The 19,531-nt window shown below is 37.7% G+C and overlaps 1 protein-coding gene across 3 annotated transcripts in view; it reads left to right on the forward strand.

Annotated features, from left to right (window-relative positions):
* Syde2 (synapse defective Rho GTPase homolog 2) overlaps positions 1-11,847 on the forward strand; it is a 43,055-nt gene extending 31,208 nt beyond the window's left edge. For 2 of the 3 annotated variants that reach the window (XM_074079558.1, XM_020177341.2), the window contains exons 5-7: positions 522-703; positions 2,642-2,873; positions 6,910-11,847. In XM_074079558.1, the coding sequence (XP_073935659.1) occupies positions 522-703; positions 2,642-2,873; positions 6,910-7,409 (914 nt within the window). In that variant the 3' untranslated portion in view covers positions 7,410-11,847. Of the gene's footprint in view, positions 1-521; positions 704-2,641; positions 2,874-6,257; positions 6,304-6,909 lie in introns of all 3 variants that reach the window. The other variant, XM_074079559.1, reaches the window with a different exon arrangement.
* The last annotated feature ends 7,684 nt before the right edge of the window (positions 11,848-19,531 follow it).

Here is a 19,531-nt window from a genome sequence, read left to right on the forward strand (position 1 = left end):
GTACTGGGGGCTTGAACTCAGTGCCTCGAAAGTGTTCTTCCACTTGAGCCACACCCTTGGTCCTTTTGCTTTTAGGTTTTGGTTTTTTTTTTTGGAGATGGGGTCTGTCATATTTGCCTGGGCCTACCTCAAACCCAAATCCTTCTTCCTTTGCCTCTTGAGTAGCTGGGATTACAGATGTGTACGACCACACCCAGAATGGTCTTGACTTTTTGCCCAGACTGGCCTCAATCTGCTGTATTTCTTTCTGTGCCTCCTTGTGTTAATACTTTTTATGTTATTTATTTTATTGTTTTCAGAATATTGAAAGTTGACTATAATAATACTCATTAAAAAAATTCACCATATGGGCTGGAGACATGGCTCAAGTGGTAGAGCACCTGCCTAGCAAGTACAAAGCCCTGAGTTCCAACTCCAGTTACCACCACCACAAAAAAAAAAAAAAAAAAAAAACAAACACCATAGATCTTTTTTTCACTCTGAAGATTCATGACCACCTGTCCCTGATTTGTTTTGTATAGGTGTTCTTAAGGATTTTTTAAGAGAACTTCCTTCCCCTCTGATAACAAAGCAGCTTTATGAGTCTGTATTAGATGCAATGGTAAAATGCCCTTTGAAAATGTCATCAAACGGATGTGAGAATGACCCAAGTGACTCTCAGTACACTGTTGACCTGCTGAATTGTCTGCCCAGTGTTGAGAAGGTAAGTGTAATTGGTGTACATTTTTCCTGAAAGCCAGCTAATGAGTTATATCCTTAGCTCCAGAGCTACAAAAAGTTTTTTAGGTCTTTGCCATTTGTGGCACTCATGGGCTTAAGCTCTGCCTTTATCACTTCGTAAATGGCATAAATCTAGAAGTTGGTCTACCAGTTTTTTTAAAGTGTATAATTACTATATTATTAAAATGTTTATTATAAAAAATTGAGAAATTGAAAAAAGAATGAAAAATTGTAGTCATCATTATCTAAAGGTAGCTATAATTAACATTTTGGTGTTAGTCTTTGTAATATTTTTAAAATATGACAACTAATTTGGAGTGTATGGCTTACTTAGCCTTAAGACTTAAGCATGGCTGGCCGAGTGGCTCCAATGGTGGAGTGCCTGCCTAACAAGCGTGAGTTCCAGAGTTCAACCTTCAGTATCACCAAAAAAACAAAGACTTAAGCAACCCCTACCTCATTTGTTTCCTTCTTCCTCTTCCCATTTGTCCTCTCACAAAGTTGAAGTTTGCACCCGTGTGCTCAGGTATGCCTGCAGGAGAGACAGAGGGTAGCTGGTCTGCAGAAACAGCCTCAGCCTAACATTAGCTGCTGTTCATTAAAATTGTGGGGAGAATTACAGAAAGATCTGACTGGGTTTGTCCAGAGGATGCTGACTTTGCTGCATTTCTTATCATGTGGGGGCAAAATGTGCAAGGATGAGTGGGTGAGAAACTTTGAGCCATTCGCTAGCTAATGGTGATCCCTAAGTGTCTGTGCTCTCTCCAGTTAGACTCCTCCTTAGGGTGAGGGAGGGGAACAGCAAAGGAATACAGAAGCACAGAGTGGGGTGAAGCGGAGGAGATGAATAAAGAGGTGAGACTGTTCCTTCCCCACACTAAGCAAAATGATAAATGCTACTTCCTTTTTAAAATGAGTGTCAGGTTTTTTTTTTTAATCTTTTTTTCTCTTTTTCTTTTAAGGGTCTTGCTATGCAACCCAGGCTTGCCTTGAATTCTCAATTCTCCTTCCTCATCCTTCTCTCCCGAACTGGGATTATAGGTGTATGCCACCACACCCAGTTAAATTATTGTTTTTAATTGGCACTCATTTCTCCAACACAATTCATAAAGAAGAAATTACAACTCATTTTTACATGATTGATCATATGCCACTACTTCAAAAAACATTATTCCTTTCTGTAAGTACTTAAGCCTAAATAACTATTCCATTTCTTTAGCCAACTCCTCTAACTAGTGTCTACAAGGATTAGAAAGGACTTTCTTTTTTCAAAAGCTGGTGTGGTGCCACATGCCTACCCCAGCACTTGGGAGTGGGAGGCAGGAGGATCTCAAGTTTGAGGCTAGCCTGGGCTGCATAGTGAGACCCTGCCTCAAAAAAGCCCCTCTTCCCCCCAAGAAAGCCAAAAACCAAAAAAAAAAATTAGGTAATTTTTTCTTTTACTTCTAACCTTTTCCATGTTTTGTCTGCTTAAAATTTTTATTAGTTAAGAAGCACACTAAGCTTTAAATATATCTTTCATAATAAATCATTATAGATCTGCCATGTTGTGAATGGTAAGGCTTCCTTAGTTTGGCAGTCCCTTACTTACAACCACTGAAAATGAGCTCTCTGTCACAGTCTTACTGTTACCATTTTAGAGCAGGGAGAGTTGATGATGCATTGAAATTTGAAATGTATTCATAAGCATTTTACAAAGAAATTGTATTATAGCCATCAAGTGGATTAAACTATGTTAGAATGTAATGCAGGCCCTCTGAATGTTTCTATAAGAAAATAGGTTCCAAATGTCCAACTTATAAGCAAACCTTTGAAACAACCCTCTAAAGTGACAGAATGCCTATCTGTATATGCTATCACAAATTGTGCCCTTGTATCTACCCCTGTATAAATATGTTAAGTGGAATTTCATTTCATTTAGGCAACCCTAAAGATGTTGTTGGACCATTTGAAATTGGTGGCTTCTTATCATGAAGTGAATAAAATGACCTGCCAGAATTTGGCTGTGTGCTTTGGACCAGTGTTATTAAGTCAAAGGCAAGAGACTTCCACCCATAACAACAGAGTCTTTACTGACTCCGAAGAACTTGCAAGTGCTTTGGATTTTAAAAAACATATTGAAGTTCTTCATTATTTACTCCAACTCTGGCCAGGTAAATGGTTCTATGGAAATATTTTTCAATGGTAGAGTGTCTGAATTAGCTAATCATTAAAAGAATGGTGATTAGCTAATTCATCATTAATGGGAGGTGCAAAGGAATACTTGATCTAGTCTTTTTAAATAAATCTAATTTTAAAAAGTGAGTTAATAAAAACCTTTATCTTTAAAATTTGCAAAGTTAAAATTTTATACATGTTTAAAAATTTTTTCTAATTTATATTTTACCTGAATTTGAATTTATTATTAGTTGTTGGAAAAAAACTCTCCATCAAGGGCTGGCACCATAGCTCCGGTGGTAGAGCACCAGTAAGCAAGAGGCCCTGAGTTCAACCCCCAGTACTGCCAAAAAAATAAAGAAAAGCCTGAATCAAGATTCTCTGAAGAACTGGGCCAATTTCTGCAATTGGTTTTCTCAGCACAATGTTTTAAATGTGTGTTTCCTGATGTTTTTAGAAGTGCTTTAATTTTAGTAAACAGCAATAATTGGAAGAGGAACCACCTCTCATAATCACAAATGAAAACTTACCCCTATAGTGAATAAGTTAGCTCCTGAATTCTTTGTCATTAAGTGTTTATCAGAGGTTAATGCCATTTCATTATTTGGTTATTGCCACCTTAGTTTTGGGTTTGGGGCAGAAACTTAATTTCTTTTATCTGTTATAGAAAGAGCAGGTTCAGATTTCATATTGACATTTATTTATTGACTTAATTTATTTATTTTTGTGGTGCCTGGATTTGAACTCAGGACCTACCTAGTAAGCACTGTACCGCTTGAGTCAAGCCCCCAGCCCTTGACTGTAGTTTAAGAAAAATCTGAAATAACTGTACTGTTATTCCAAAGATTTTTTTTGTTGTTACTTTAAAAAACAACCGTTCCTTCTTTAAAAGTACCTCAGACAAAGGACAAAACAGGACCGAAGGATCAGAGGAAATAATAGTTTTGCCCCCTAAATTACCTGCTTTTGATTTAAGACAAGGCAGAAATCAAGTAAATGTGGTATAGTTATTGAGCCTGAGAAAAATTGATGGTGACACAGAGAATGTGGAGAGTGGGTCATATGGGTCACCTCAGTGAATGCCTGTCCCCATGCATCCAGTAGGTTTCTTTGTGGGATTTTCTCTACTCCAGCGCTATGAAGAGTTATACATAGCACTTCCTTTTTTACTATCTAAACCTTTTGTTGTGCATCATTTTTGTTTTTGCTTTCATTTTGGGCAAGAAGATAATTTGCTTTGAGATTTCTTTTTGAAAAGAAATCTTGTCTTTCCAAGGAAAAACCCTCAATATCAGAACTAGAAGGTAAAAAAATCACACTTCAGTAGTTACTTAGGTCGTCTCCCACCAAGCTGAGGTTCTTTGCAAGTGGCTTTGGGCCACATTGGCAGGAAGTCGGGGAACAAAGGACGCACACTTCCCTTTTCACTGAAACAGTCTTCTTTTCATGTTTTGTTTTATGTGTTGAAGTTTCACAGGGTTTTTTTTTTTTTTCCTTTAAAAAATGGTTTTGCTGTTTAAAGAAGAATACTGAAAGTTCCCAAGTGGCCACCCTTTCACTTTGCAGATGGGGAAATAAGTTTAGAAAGAGGACAACTGCTATACCACGTCCTCTGTATTGTGTAGACTTGAGGCAGGTTTTTAATTTTTTGGAAATGGTATAAATTTTTCCCTAAGTGAAGAAAATTATTATTATTTTTGTGGTACTGGGGATTGAACTTAGAGTCTCGAGTTTGCTAGGCAAGCTCTCTACCACTTGAGCCACACCCTTAATTCTTTTATGTTTAGTTTTTAACTTTGCCCAGTCTGGCTTCGAACTTATGATCCTCATGCTTCTGCATCCCAAGGAAGAAATTAATTTCTTAGTACTTAGCATTGCAGTTTGAAAATTTTCAGTAGCCTTATTGACTGCATTTTTTTAATTTCAGTTTTTTGATGATTAAATGTCACTTTTTAAAATCCCTATATTTTATTATAAGAGTTAGGAAGCTCTTCTTTTGGAAGTGGGTAATCAACGGTGGGATTACCAGACCTTTTGGGGTGAACATTGGCTATTTCCTTTGCATATATAATAGAAAACCATTCTAGCATCACTTGTTTCAAAAGGCAGTGACGATGATTTTTCAGAAATTGAATTTTTAGTGTAAAAATATATAAAATGTCATTTTAATTGGTTTCTTAAATACTTTAAAGGAAATTATACAGAAATAGTATTTGAATAGAATCTTGGTTAAAAAGTTTTAAAAAATTTGCAACAAAAGAAATGTGGAGGATTGAAGGTGTGACTCAGAGTATTTGCCTAGCAAGCTCAAAGCCTTGAGTTTAATCCCCTGTACTACAAAAATTAATAAATAAACATTAAGGTAAAATAAAAATTAAAAACGTGGACTTTACATAGGGTGGATGCCGAAAATGAGGATGTAAGATAAGGTTAAAACACAGAGTCAAAAGATACGTGGTTGGTTCACACCAGATGACCTTATGGTTATCAGTGTACTATAAATTGACTGGCAAAAAGAACAAGCCTAACAGTTAAACACACAAGAACACAAAGAGCACAGAGAATGAATGAAGGGTAAAACGCAAGGAGATAGTGGAGAAAAAGGAATATGAATAATGAAACAGTAGGAGAGGCAGCAATCCATTCTGCAGTTACATCAGTTAATAACATGAAACATTCTCTGTTGAAGCTGTGGCATTATAGACCAATTTAAAGTAAACATCTGACCTTTATTTTCTAGAAAATTTTAAATGAAGCCTTTTTAGTTATCTCTGATAGGTAATAACCATAATAAATGACATAGATAAAAATGTTAATGAATGTACCAAACACAATTACTAAAACATGAAATATAAGTTAAATATATAAAATACAAGTTAAAAAATTTGTGGTCTCTGACAAGTGCTATGAATATCACTGTAAGTCTAAAAAACTAGAACTCTGTATAGTTTTTCAGTTGTCTTATTTTGTACAAGTAAACAAGCATTTATTATGTGTTGTAAAGTTGGTGTGTTATCACTGACTTATGTTCCCTTTATCTTAGTGAGGGACCTGTAAAAGGAGAGGCACTTATTAACAGAATAAACAAGCAGAAACAGAAAGGTATTAAGGATAATCTTTAATAACTCAGCATTTTAAATTAAGCTTATTTTATATATAGAAGATCCCTTAGGTAAATATTTTGTTCACAGTAAGCAGGAAAGCCTTGGTTTGCCATGAAGCCTTATGTGTCTCTATGTTAATCTTCTGTATGACACCACAATGCCAGAAGATCTGATATGTCTTAGCTCAGAAGAAAATAGTCTTAATATGAGGAATGTTATTGGGATTGCTAAATGTCTAACCAGAATGGGAAAATAAAATGTCTGTACTATTTCCAGGCAATAAATGAAGACTTAGTAGCTAATGCTGTATAATCAAACTCAGGTAACAACACATGGTCAAGTCTAGTATTCATGCATTTTATCCCAGTGAAATTTGGGCTGCTTGGTAAATTATGACACTGCTGCTAATTGCGAAAACAAAAAAAAAAGCCCACTAAAGTCAGAACTTTTAGAGTAACAGCTTTAGATGTGTTTGCCTCATTGAGATGTTTGCAGACAAAGGAACATTGTGTTTCATTTTGTTTGTACACCAACATGCCTTGCCTGCTTCTTGCTCTAGCCTTTAATTTAGGAGAAACTACCAGCTTAGCTACTATTTGAATTATCTAAATAATAATTAACTTGCGCAGAGAGTTAATCAACATTGAAATGTCTTTTTATTTGGGGATGTTATGATATGGCATGAATTAGCACCACTGAGCATTCTTCTGGCTTCTATTCCTAATCTTGATTATATCTGGGTCATATGGGTGGTAGAAAAAATAATTATGGAATGCTTCCTTTTGATAGTGTGCATGTTTTTGTTTTAATGCATGTTTGTAGTTGATTATTAAATTGCCTATCTTTAGTTATCTTTAGCTCTTTTTAAATTTTTTTTTAAGACCAGTAGGGTTATTATCACTAAAGCAAATTTATTGTTTGTTTCTAGTGCAACGTTTAACTGTCAAAGAAGCAACAGACAGTTTGTCCCCAGAGCAGGTGTCTTCTCTGAATTACTTGAGGCGGAAGAAAGAGCGACCTTGCATGTTAAATTTGAGTGGTACTGATTCTTCAGGAGTGCTAAGGCCACGGCAGACCAGATTAGGTAGTCCACTTAGCAATCGTTATGCAGGAGACTGGAGCAGCTGCGGAGAGAACTACTTTTTAAATACAAAGGAAATTTTAAATGATGTGGATTGTGATGCTGTACCTTCAGAAGGTAAAGAAAATGGAGACGATTATAGCAAAATAGATGGGCCAGAAATGATGGTTGAACAGCCAGTTCCCATGTCCAAAGAATGCACATTTCAGACATACTTGACAATGCAGACAATTGAGTCCACAGTGGATCACAAAGTTAATCTCAAAGATCTACAAGAAAGTATTGATACTTTGATTGGCAACCTGGAGCGAGAGCTCAACAAAAACAAGGTTAATATGAGTGTCTGATGTTGAGAGATTTTGTTTGGTTTTTAATGTCTTAAAGTTTCAAATCAGTCCTTCTTACTTTCTTATACCTCTCATAGTCTTTATTTTTTTACTCCTGAAACCTTTGATTAATTTCTAATAAGTTCATGTGATTCAATTGAAAACATTTTATTAACATAATTCTATTTATCTCATTAGAAAATTTCTCTGGGAATAAAGGTAACTTGGACTTTTGGGGGTATTTTAATAAACCTTGCCAACTCTATGGAGATGACTCAAATGCACTCATAAGGTTCGGGTAAGTTACTAACTCCTCATGGTTCTGTGCTTTATAAGAGCTGATCTTCTGAGCTGGGACCGATGTCCCTTTGAGAGGAACGGTGCAACTGCTCAGCGTGATTTGCAGTAGCATTCCCTGTACCCTGCTACACCATTTGGTCACATTTCATTTGCAATGCAAATGCTGCTATAGGAAAACCCTTTTATAAATAAAAGTAAAATTATACAAATATTAATGTATTCTGGATTAACATGTAATTATTTAAGCTTGTAAAATTAACTATTTTTATAATCCTGGAAATATGTATATATTTATAACGCACATATGTATAGGCATCAGGATGAGGGGAGGGTTGACCGTAGAATCGAATGCCTTCTTTAAAATACGTATGTCATGAGGCCAAAATTACTAGCTTATAAATGTCTTTTTCAGGGAAAGAACATTTAAGTCAAAGGAGAGGTTACATTTGAACACTTGAATAAAAACACACTAGAAGCATCTGAATAGAGATAACAGCCTTTCCTTTTTTGATGGCTAGACAGTCATAATAGCCCCTGTGGAAATTTGTCTTTTAAATTGAAGTCCTCTAACTCATTAAGGGACCAAGTGCCCAGATTTCTGCACTAGTGTCTTAGATTTTTAAAGCCTCCATCTAGTCTGTGGATTTTTGTATTCTGTGACATATTAAGTATTTATTTGTTGTAGTGCATTTAGAACACCGGTGTTATAATTACTCTATTTGTTTTGAAAGAAATCATCTTGCCAGCATACTGTGTTATTGATTTTTAAAAATTAACTTATTTTGGCTAAATATATTTACAGCTAGTTATTATAGCAATCATAGCAGTGTGAAAATGTAAATTGAGAAAGCTTTTTAAAATTGAATGTATTTTAAAAAATTTTTATACCTACAGAATGTATAATTTTAAAATTATAAATAAAATTTGAATTATCAACTTTAAGGCATAAAAGCCATTAAAAAACTGACTTCTTAATGTTTTTCTAAATATTAAAATATTGAATGTAACCATTTCTATGCAATGTACATTGGTATACAGAGGATTTAGTTATTTAATTTGAAAGCCCACTGATAAAAAAAGATAACTATTTTTTATATGAAACTTTCATTCTTTAAAGCTTTGTGTAACAATTTAGAATACCAAAAGAATATGTGACAGGTGTATGTCACAACAAAGTATGTCAGAACAAAGTGCTTTTGAGAAAGTTTTGTAAAGAGACCATCTCAGTTGTCTTCCTTTTGTTTGCTGTGTCATGGATGTTGTATGAATAACTTGTTCCAGAATTGTAAAAATTTATTAAAAGATTATAACATTAGTGTCCTGGTATTGATTATCATAATGATTTTAAGGATCACTTATTTTAATATTCTTCTTAAATATATTCCATAGGTATATGTAATAACATTTGTCTAAAATTGAATTTTCTAGAGTCTAAAATATGTTAAGGACCATACTTATCTTGTTTTGGCTGAGAACAGTTTAAAGCTAATCTCTGCCATCTTAATAGAGAATTCTAAACATGTTTTGTTGTCTAAATTGCTGAGTTGTAAGTGCAGACTCGGTGCTGGCGGTGCATTCTAGGCAAGTGCTCTCAGTCTAGCTCTGCATACCTTTCTTTTACTGATGCTCTTATTTTCTCTCGTGCTGAATAAGTTTAAATTCCTTTACTTTGAGACCTTTTACTTCAATTCTTTTTTTGGGTTTTTGTTTGTGTTTCCTTTCTTTCTTTTTTGAGACAGGATCTTGCTGTGTGACCTTCAAGGCAGGTGCTCTACCACTGGAGCTATGCCACTAACCCTTCTGCTTTGGTTTTTTGAGATAGGGTTTCGTTTTATGCCTGGACTGTCTTGCACCATGACCCTCCTATTTGTGCTTCACTGCCTAGCTGGGATGACAGGCTCATAACACTGTACTCAGCCATTGGTGGAGATGGGGGTCTCATGAACTTTTCCCTGGACTGGCCTTGAACCACAACCCTCCCAATCTTTGCCTCCTGAGTAATTGCAGGCATGAGCCACTACACCTGTCTTTTTTTTTTTTTTTTTTCCCTTTGACTTTTTATACCTGCTCTTTGGAACTTCCTGGGGTGTTACTACACAGACAACCATTATTCCTTTCTGAGCTGCCAGTTCTGATGCTTTTGAGGATTAAAGACAAATTTACCTTTAGAGCATGATCTTGAGTGTACTTGAGTAAAAATTTTAAACAATTCAAATGGATAGAAAATGAAAAGTAAAAGTGTTCCTCCCCACGGTCCTCACCAGTCCCCTTCTCAGAGGTGACAGTGCATCTGTTGTTCCTGTTCTGGACTCATCATTTAAGCAATGCCTGTGGGTTGTCCACTGTGAGTGATAAGCAGTTTATCTCATGCCTTTCCTCCTCACCAGTTTGGTTAGTTATATTCTGGGTCTTTTTTCTTTTCCAAAGCTGCTGGGGTTTGAACCCAGGACCTCATGCCACTCCACCAGCCTGGTTCTTCTCTTGGTTTCCTTCATAACTTTAAGTAGTAGTTTGTTTCTTAAGCCATCATTTTAGTGGTCGGGAGTCTCCTGGCTCCCTACTGTTGAGGAAATGGCCACTGCATACTTCCCATCCAGCTCATTACAGCCTTACCATCCTGACTGCTATTGTTAGACCTGTAGTTCATCTGATCAGTGTTCTTAGAGGTTTATTATTTGGGGGATCCATACTTGAACTATGTTTTCCCTTTATATATTGATTCTAAAACCTGCAAACCAATGATTAGGAGTAGTGCTAGACTATATAAGGGTACACAGAGGAAAGCCAGGAGCTGTTTCTCCTTCCACTTATCCAGTCTTACATCTTTAAGTCTATGCAGGTTTAAACAAAAGGTTCCAAGCATAAACTCTCTTCTTTCAAATTATACCATGTGTTACTTGCTTCATAAGTGGGTCATGGCTTTTGCAGAATTTTTATTTTTCCTGTAGTATGTAATTACTTTAAAAAAATTTTGACAGAAGAAAAGTTATTTACTACAAGTTTTTTTTTTTTAAGTACTGGAGTTTGGACTCAGGGCCTATACCTTGAGCCACTCCACCTGCCCTTTTTTGTGAAGGTTTTTTTTTTTTTTTTTTTTTTTGAGATAGGGTCTTGCAAACTATTTGCCAGGGCCGGCTTTGATCCGCGATCCTCCTGATCTCTGCCTTCTGAGTAGCTAGGATTGCAGGTGTGAGCAACTGGTGCCAGCTTACTACCACTCTTTAGATCATACTTTCAATCACCAAATTTGTTCAGAGTGCTTTCAGTTCTCATACTGGGATACTTGAAGTACATTTTAAAATTTATTTTTCTTTGACAATAAAAATATCTTCTTTACCATAACTCAGATCATTTTATGCTTCTTAATTTCATCAAATTTTCCTTTTATTTTTGGCTGTGCTGGGGTTTGAACTTAGGGCTCATGCTTGCTAGTTGGTGTTCTACCACTTGAGCTACACCTCTAGCCCAACTTTATCAAATTTAGACAGTGATTTTTAGCAATCATATTGGGTTAAAATTTCTTTGTACCCCTCTGTTCTACAGTTCTTTTGATCTCACTCTTTAATTTTTTTGTTGTTACTTTGCTAAAGTATATTTGCAAGTGCTCCCAACTCCTCCCTCCACAAAAAAAAGGGCGGGGGGGGGCACATGGGAGATACTGAGTCCTTGCAGGCCTGACCAGGTCTTAATTTCTTCTCCATTCTTCATTTTGACTGGTCCTGCAAACTTGTGTTAAAACATTGTCTTTCAGAACGTCAAAGGCATTCCCCTATTTGGCAACAGTTAATCCAGTTTTGCAGTAATTTAGGATAGAAGTCATTCAGATCAGAGAAACAATAGAGATGGTGAGAAATTGTTATATTATGGCTAAATTTTGAAGTAGGAGCCAAAAGAATCTGCCAGTGGACTGTGAAAAGAGTAAGGCCTGAGCAGCTGAAGGGAGTTGCCATCAAATGAAACTGAAATGACTTCGTCATACTTTTAAAATGACTTCCTTGTTTTAGATATCATTATGCAGTAGTTGTCAAAATACTTTATAATGTTCTGTTAACTAGTAATGCAAGTACTTCTGTACCTGGTGATGATGCTTGTAGAGTTGCTGCTACTGTCAGAAAAGCAGGAAGACTTCATTGCACATCTGTTAAAGTAATACCATATACCATATAACTGTCTTGGGAAAATTCCACATTATGTGTAGCTTTATATTAGGGGTCTTAAAGAAACAGTAGTGCTATGGCACCTGAAAATAATTTAGTTTTCAGGCCACAGGATGACATTCAGAATTAGGATTTTATAATTTAAAAACATCATCTTTTAGGTACTTTTGAAATGGAAAAGTTGTATCACATTTAAGAAGAGCAAGTCCTGGGATGGAGGCATGACTCAAGCAGTAAATCGCCTATCTAGCGGTTGTGAAGCCCTGAGTTCAAACCCCGGTACTCCAAAGGAAAAAGAAAGTCTAATCTGAATGTGCTTGCCTGAAGACTTTGGCATAAGGAGAAATGCTCTTTTACCCTCTTTCCTGGCCAGTTCTGTATCCATTAAGGTTCATATTTTATGAATAGTGAAGTGCTGCAAGTCAGAGTTCTTGATTGCGTTCTGACTTAAGTCAAAAACTGACTGACCAGGCAGAAAAGGAACTGAAAAAATGTGTCCGAGGGAAGGCTGTTTTTGGATCCTTTTATAACTTGATTTCAATGGTGGTTTCACAGGCGACATATCAAGTTGCATTCTTAGGATTTGTGACCTTTATTGGCCAGTCCTCAGCTTTTAAAAGTACATGAAAAGAAATTGGCAAGCTGAAGAAATAGACATGGTGGTCCGAATGCAGCTGCAGTGACCATAAAGACAGCATGCATTAAGTCTTCTCTCTGGCTTCCTGGGCTCTTGAAACCCCAGACCTTCCTATCTGAGGATCTTTGCACTTGCCATCCCATTTGGAAAGCTCTTTATCCTCATCTTCCTTAGGCAGTTCCATTTTGTCTTTCACTTTTCTGCTCAAATCTCATTTCAAAGAGGCTGCCTCAGTCAGCTTGCTCTGAGAATGGGGGGAAGAAGGCAATGGCAGTTTCTGTTTCTTGTATCAAGAACTCAATAGTTATGGTACTATTTTGATTAAACTGCAGACATTTATAACCGGTAAATGTTTACATTTAAACTAAATTTAAGGGCTGGGATGTAGCTTGGTGTTAGAGTGCTTGCCTAGCATGTGTGAGGCCCTGGGTCAGATCCCTAGCACCAAAGAAGAAAAGACAAAAAATAATGAAACAAAAAATCTAAAACTAAAGAAAACCTTAAACACTATATCCATACTCACTGTCACTGTCATGTCACCCTGGCTTGCTTTTATCAAGGTGTTTATCTGAAGTTACCTTGTTTTATTTTATTTATTATCTGTGTCTGCATATTGAGAATGTCAGCCCATGGCGGCAGGAACTTTGTGTGTATAGTTTGTTGTTGTATGCGTAGGGACAGCCGGTTAACTGCTAATAAGAGAAAGACTCTAAAGGGATACTTGGACAATGTTTGTCTTTTTATTAGGGAAAGACTAAGGATGATAAGATGCAATATCTGTATAATTTAAAAATATTCACTCCTGAATAATAAATTATTTGTGGTTAAGAAAGTGATGTTATCTCTCTTATTTTTCCCCCAATGACTTATCTTTCTTTCGGAATTAGAATGGTCTTGGGGAAAGTTCGCTGGTAAATTTTGGGTAATTTTTTTTAGTAAGTTTTTGCTGTCAAGTAGAAATAATTAATTAGTAATTAATTAAATGATATATGTATGAAAAGGTATATCTCTCCATAAGAAAGGAAGGTTTCTAGAAAGATTTTAATTACAATGCATCATTTATTCCTTCATAGAAATTGTGAGCAAAATATGTCCTCTTAATTTTGGCTGATACACTTGAGTATACACTTTTTCTAGAACTAGAAAACCTGTTTTTCACTTTATTAAAAAATAGTTTCATAAATTTGAATGAATCCCATAAATAGAGCTCTTCTTTATTGGACAAAATAGGCTAACCACAGGTTACTACATTCAGTGGTTTCATTTTTCTCAAGTGTTTGTTTTAAGCAAATGAGAAAAATGCCTATATATTGGATTAACTTCATCCATTAGGCCACCTGACATACCTTTTAAGTTGTTTGTGTTAATCCTTTTTTTTTGTTCAACAGCTATAGTTATAGTGAAGTCTTGGGGTTAACCTCAATCTTCTCTATACTTCTTTGGAAATTCCACTCTTCAAAATAAACTCCCCATAGAAGAGCTCACTTTGAACAGTAACCCCTTGTTCTTGATCTTTGCTCAAGAAGACATGGGTTACCAGCCTGCTCATGTCCTGTACCACCATAAACTTCACTGTAATCTGAGAGTTTGAATAATTAGGCAAGACAAAACTGTTTGTGTTAGTGGTAGATAAGAAATGTCAGTGGGTAAACTGCTGTCTGTCCAATGACGAGTCTGAGTTTGAGCTACATACCACATCTCACCTGTAAAGCCAAGCAAATTATACATACAAAAGAGGTGACATGAGAATTCTTTCCCTCCACATTTTACCATAAGCACTAAAATAGAAAGTCGAACACTTTATATTTGATAGTGCACACCATCATATCTACCACCTTAAGTGTAAGTGTTTTCCTATATTTGCTTGATATATGTCTACCCGTTGTCTGTGGTGACTAATCTTGATTGTCAACTTAATTGGATCTTATTTAGTTCATTTTTGGTGAAATTGGGGTTTGAACTCAGGGTTTCCCACTTGCAAAGCAGGAGCTCTGCTGCTTGAGCCACTCCTCCAGTCCTTGACTGTCAACTTGATCAGATTGAGAATGGCCTGGGAGATTAGTAAAGCACATGTCTGGGTGTGTCTGTGAGGGCATTTTCAGAGACAATTAGATTAGATTGGGGGGGGGCCCTGTGTACTTAAGGTGTTAATCCTTTCATGGATTTAGACTATGATGGCATTGAAGGGAGTGGGGCCTAGTGGGAGGAAGGTTACTCTGGCCCCCTCCTGTGTCCCCTTTCTCTGCTTCCTGTTCACCATGAAATGAAGCAGCTCCTCTGCCACACACTCCCTCCACCATGACGTTCTGCCCAAGTCTACAGGGCTAGAACCCTCTGAAACCATAAGCCAAAATAAATCTTCCCTCCCTTAAGTTATTGTTTCAAGTATTTTGGTCACAGTGACAGAAAAAGTAACTAATACACTATCTTAATTTTTGGTGCATTTCAAAGTAAATTACAGATATTTGGTACATCCCCCAATAAGTGCCATTTTGGAAACAAAAAAGGTAATTAGTAATGAATTTATGTGGCTATAGCTAACCTAAAAGAGTCACATAATGTATGAACTCACCACAATCTTATGATTTATTAATGTTAGATCCAAAATTGCAGGGCTGGGGGAGAGGCTCAAGCAGTAGAGTTCCTGCCTCATGACCACTAGGCTCTGAGTTCAAGCGCCAGTACCATCAAAAAAAAAAAAAAAAAAAGAAAAAGAAAAAATCCAATGTCTCTAAAAAGTAGTAAATACTTGGGGTGTTTGTGGTTCTTTCCATATTACCCTTTTATTCATGTATGTTGTACAGAGCGTTGCCCCATGGTATTTCACACGTGCATAGATCGTACATTTATCTCTATTGCTCTCTCTCGCCCCACCATTTTTCAGCAGCTTTCAGCGAGTTGCCTTGTGCCACCTTCATACATAGACACAGTGCATCTCAGCATTGTTCCCCCATCTTTCTCTCTCCCAGCTTCCCCTAGCCTCCCAGCCATGTTTTTATATATGTATGCATCTATACTACTTTTTTTTTAGCTATCCTACACTCCCACCATTCTCAGACAACTTATTTCTACCATATCCAGACATGTAGTCTGGTAGAATGGCTCAAGTGGTAGAGCACCTGCCTGGCAAGCGTGAGCCCTGATTTCAAAACCCAGTACCACACACACACAAAGAACCACGTGTAGTATTGTTTTATTTCTCTAAAATATCTTTTATTTTTTGTTTGAGACAGAGTCTCACTATGTGATCTAGGCTACCCAAGAACTTGGTATGTGTCCCAGGCTGTGCTCAGACTCACAAGTCTCCTGCTTGAGCCTTCCAAGTGCTGGGATTATAGGCATGCACCCCCCAGGCCTCCCTAAAATCTTTTTAAGACTGATTTTTAGGGTAAAATTTCTTACTGCCTCATGATAGAAAACTGGTATCACTTGTCCTAAATAAGCATAGTTTGTTTCTATACACCAAAATAAATTAATGACTATTAAGATAATTAAGATGTGTGTTCTGCATGCATTTACGTACACCTTGATGTGTAAATACTTCCGGAAATTCTGAGTCACAGTCTCCATCTTTCCCCTCTTTCTACCACAAATATAGGGACACAGAAAACTCAAAGCTGCACTGAAGTCGGCCACGTAGGTAATAGCAGGCTCTTTACTTTTAAGGGACAAAAATCCAGGTAGATCACCTGCCTAAGCCCCCCACCTTGTGGTGGTTCATGCCGAGGTGAAGATTTCTAAGTGGTGCTTGGTCTGTTTGTCGCCTGTTTGGCACTGTGTCCCCAATGTGGCTAGTTCTTCGTGAGCTCCGCACAGCCCACACTGGTAAGAGCACATCCGAGGCCATCCTTGCAGCCTCAAGTTGTGCCTTTGGAGCTTCCTGGTGCTGTATGTAGCCTGACACTTCCACTTTGTTTTCTCTCCCACTTTCAACACTCTCCAGCCAACGTGCCTTCTCCTGGTCTACCTCTACTCTAATATGGAGTGGTAAGACTCCAGGAACAGACTTACTTTTCCCCTCCCAAAACTAGAGCCAAGACATAGGAATTGGACATATGGAAGCCAAAATGCTAAATTTCCTACGGATAAAGATGAGCCATAGGGTATGGCATGGATCTGTGGCCACATGGGCTTCCTCACACAGCTACTGTGACCCCATTACCACTACCCTTCCTCTGGTAAGAGCTAGTGAAAAGCAGGCAACTCCTGGCATAGGCAGAGCCTGTCAGCACAGGCCTCTGTGTGTGTGTGTGTGTGTGTGTGTGTGTGTGTGTGTGTGTGTGTGTTTTAAATTAGACTGGCCTTGGTGAGAGAACACAGAAGGCATCCAGCTTAGCATGCTCAACTCTTTCTCCATTCAGGGTTCAGATGGGTCATTGTTTGGGACTTGGACAGCGGTAAAAGAAGGGCGAAAAGAAGCCAGAAGCCGTCCTCTCATTCCTCTTGAGTTATATTCCCTCCCTTTTATGAAAATGGGAGGACAGCATGTTATCCTCTACTGATCACCTCCTATTGCTTCCTCTTGTAGTGACAAATTTTGTAAAATGAACTTTGGGACCTTGTTCAAATGCAGCAGGAAATGGAAACAAGGAACTGTGTATTGTCAGCCAAAAACAGCACAAAAAGATTTTCCTCCCACATAATCACTAGGCAGTTGCTTTCATGGAAGCCCCAGTTAATTTGTCAAGTGGCAAAAATCTGGGCATATTTTTCACTTCTCTTGACAAAGCTCATACTTCTTGGGACCCCGGGGCCATGTGCCAACTGTAGCTCTGTTGAGCCTCAGATGTCCCAACTCGTGTTACCTTCCCATGCCCGGCAGATCTGCCTCCTCCTTGTCTACTTTCAGGGAAAACTCACATTGCATTGGGGTCTACAATCTCATTTGGGAAAACAAGTTCTTGTTACCTGATCAAAATACTAGGATGCTAAGGATGGATAGGGTTTATTTGTACCTTATTTTAATATGAGGGCTTTTAAAACTTCTTTTCAAGACTATTCCTCAGAAAGTGTCAGAAGAATTTAGTTTCTCTTGGTTCTTTCTGTTAATTGTGGGATCCCTCACTACTGCTAGTTCCATGTCATGTTCTCTTCTGAAAGAAGACTAACCAAAACAATTTTGAAAAAGAATTAAATTGGAGGACCAACACTCTGATTTTAAATTGACATGTAAAGTGACAGTTATCAAGACAGCATGGTATTAGCATCAAGATAGTAAAATAGGCCAGGCTTAGTGGCTCACAGTCAGCTACTCAGGAGGCAGAGTACAGGAAGATCACAGTTCAAGGCCAGCCTGGGCAAAAAGTAAGCAATACCTCATCTCAACAAAACAATCTGGGTGTGCTTGTTTTGGTACACCCAGATACACTAAAGGTACATGCCTGTAGTCTGAGCTACACGGGAGGCATAGATAGGAGGACTGTGGTCCAAGATCAGCCCTGGACAAACATTTGAGGGAAAATAACTAAAAAATTTGAGGGAAAAATAACTGAAAGTGGAAAAAAAGGTGGGGGGAGTGTTAGGGACATGGCTCAAGAGGTAGAGCGCCTGCCTAGCAAACATGAGGCCCTGAGTTCCAATCCTCTTACCACCCAAAAATAAATAAGTAAATTCAAACCAACAGAACATTATAGTTCAGGAATAGATTTACACATATATGGACAACTGATTTTTGACAAAAGCAACATGGATAGCCTTTTCAACCAATGGTACTGCAACAATTGGATATTCATTTATAAGCAAGTGCGTGACAGATAGAACTCAATGAAAGGAAATTGCTAGGGCAAACAGCATGTCTAAAGACCACATTTTCAACTGGGCTCTTCAATACAGACTCAAGAAAGTTTCCTCTAAGTCACGCTTTTTATTATCTTATTGGCAGAAGATGAGAACACTCCTGCAAATGCTGGCTGATTTTCATTCTGTTGCTTTAACAAGGTTTTGATGTTACAAAATATTCATATTCATAAGCATAACTTTCCCTTTTTCACCTTACAACCCTTATTTAGGTGTCCCTAATGGATATTTATTTATTTATTGGCAATACTGGAGTTTGAATTCAGTACCTCCCACTTTCTAGGCAAGCACTCTACTTGAGCCATGCCCCCAGAGAACCCCCCTCCCTTTTTGCTTTAGTTATTTTTCCAGATAGGGTCTTGTGTTCTTGTCTCAGACTGGCTTCAGACTGCAATCCTCCTACCTATGCTTCTGCATAGCTTGGATTACAGATGCCCACTGCCACAACCAGCTTGCTTGCTGAGATGGGGTCTTGCTAACTTTTTGCCCCTCCTAATCTCTATCTCCTGGGTAGCTGAGATTTCAGGCATGTACTGCCACACTTGTCCTCTAGTGGATTTTTTAAAAATTTGGCTTTATTTCTATTTATAAAAATGTTTGATAAAGATTTTAAATGTGGCCTGAGAGCCAGTGGCTCATGACTGTAATCCTAGCTACTTGGGATGCTAGGATTGGGAGGATCACAGTTCGAGGCCAGACTAGGCAAACAGTTTGCAAAAACTTATCTCCAAAATAACCAGAGCAAATTGAACTGAAAGTGTGGCTCAAGTGGTAACATGCCTGCTTTGTAGCATGAAGCCCTGAGTTCAAACCCCCAGCCCTACCAAAAAAAAATATTAAAACACAGGAAAGTAGAAGGCAAAAGTAAAAACCATCAGAGCTCTGAACATACGAATAAATGGTTAGGTTAAGTGTCGGTGAGCATCTCACAGGTCATAAAAATACATGTATAGTGTGGGTGTGACTTTTTAAAATGGGTCACACATGTGACTTTATTGTTCTGTGATTTACTTTTTAACAGCATTGTATCATGGGTATCTTTGCAGTCAGTCCATACAGATCTACCTCACCATTTTCATGAATGTATAGCAACGCCTTGTGTAGTCCATCAACCATCAACATAACCACTTCCCATGGAGGAGCGCTCGATGGTGACTAAGCTTTCACCACCAAAACCCGAGCTGGTCTGAGCACTGAGCAGCGTGACTTGAGGGAGTGGGTGGCTTAGCTTTGCTGTGTGATTGTAGGGTACT

Source organism: Castor canadensis, chromosome 7 (genome assembly GCF_047511655.1).
Source record: "Castor canadensis chromosome 7, mCasCan1.hap1v2, whole genome shotgun sequence".
Lineage (NCBI taxonomy): Eukaryota > Metazoa > Chordata > Mammalia > Rodentia > Castoridae > Castor > Castor canadensis.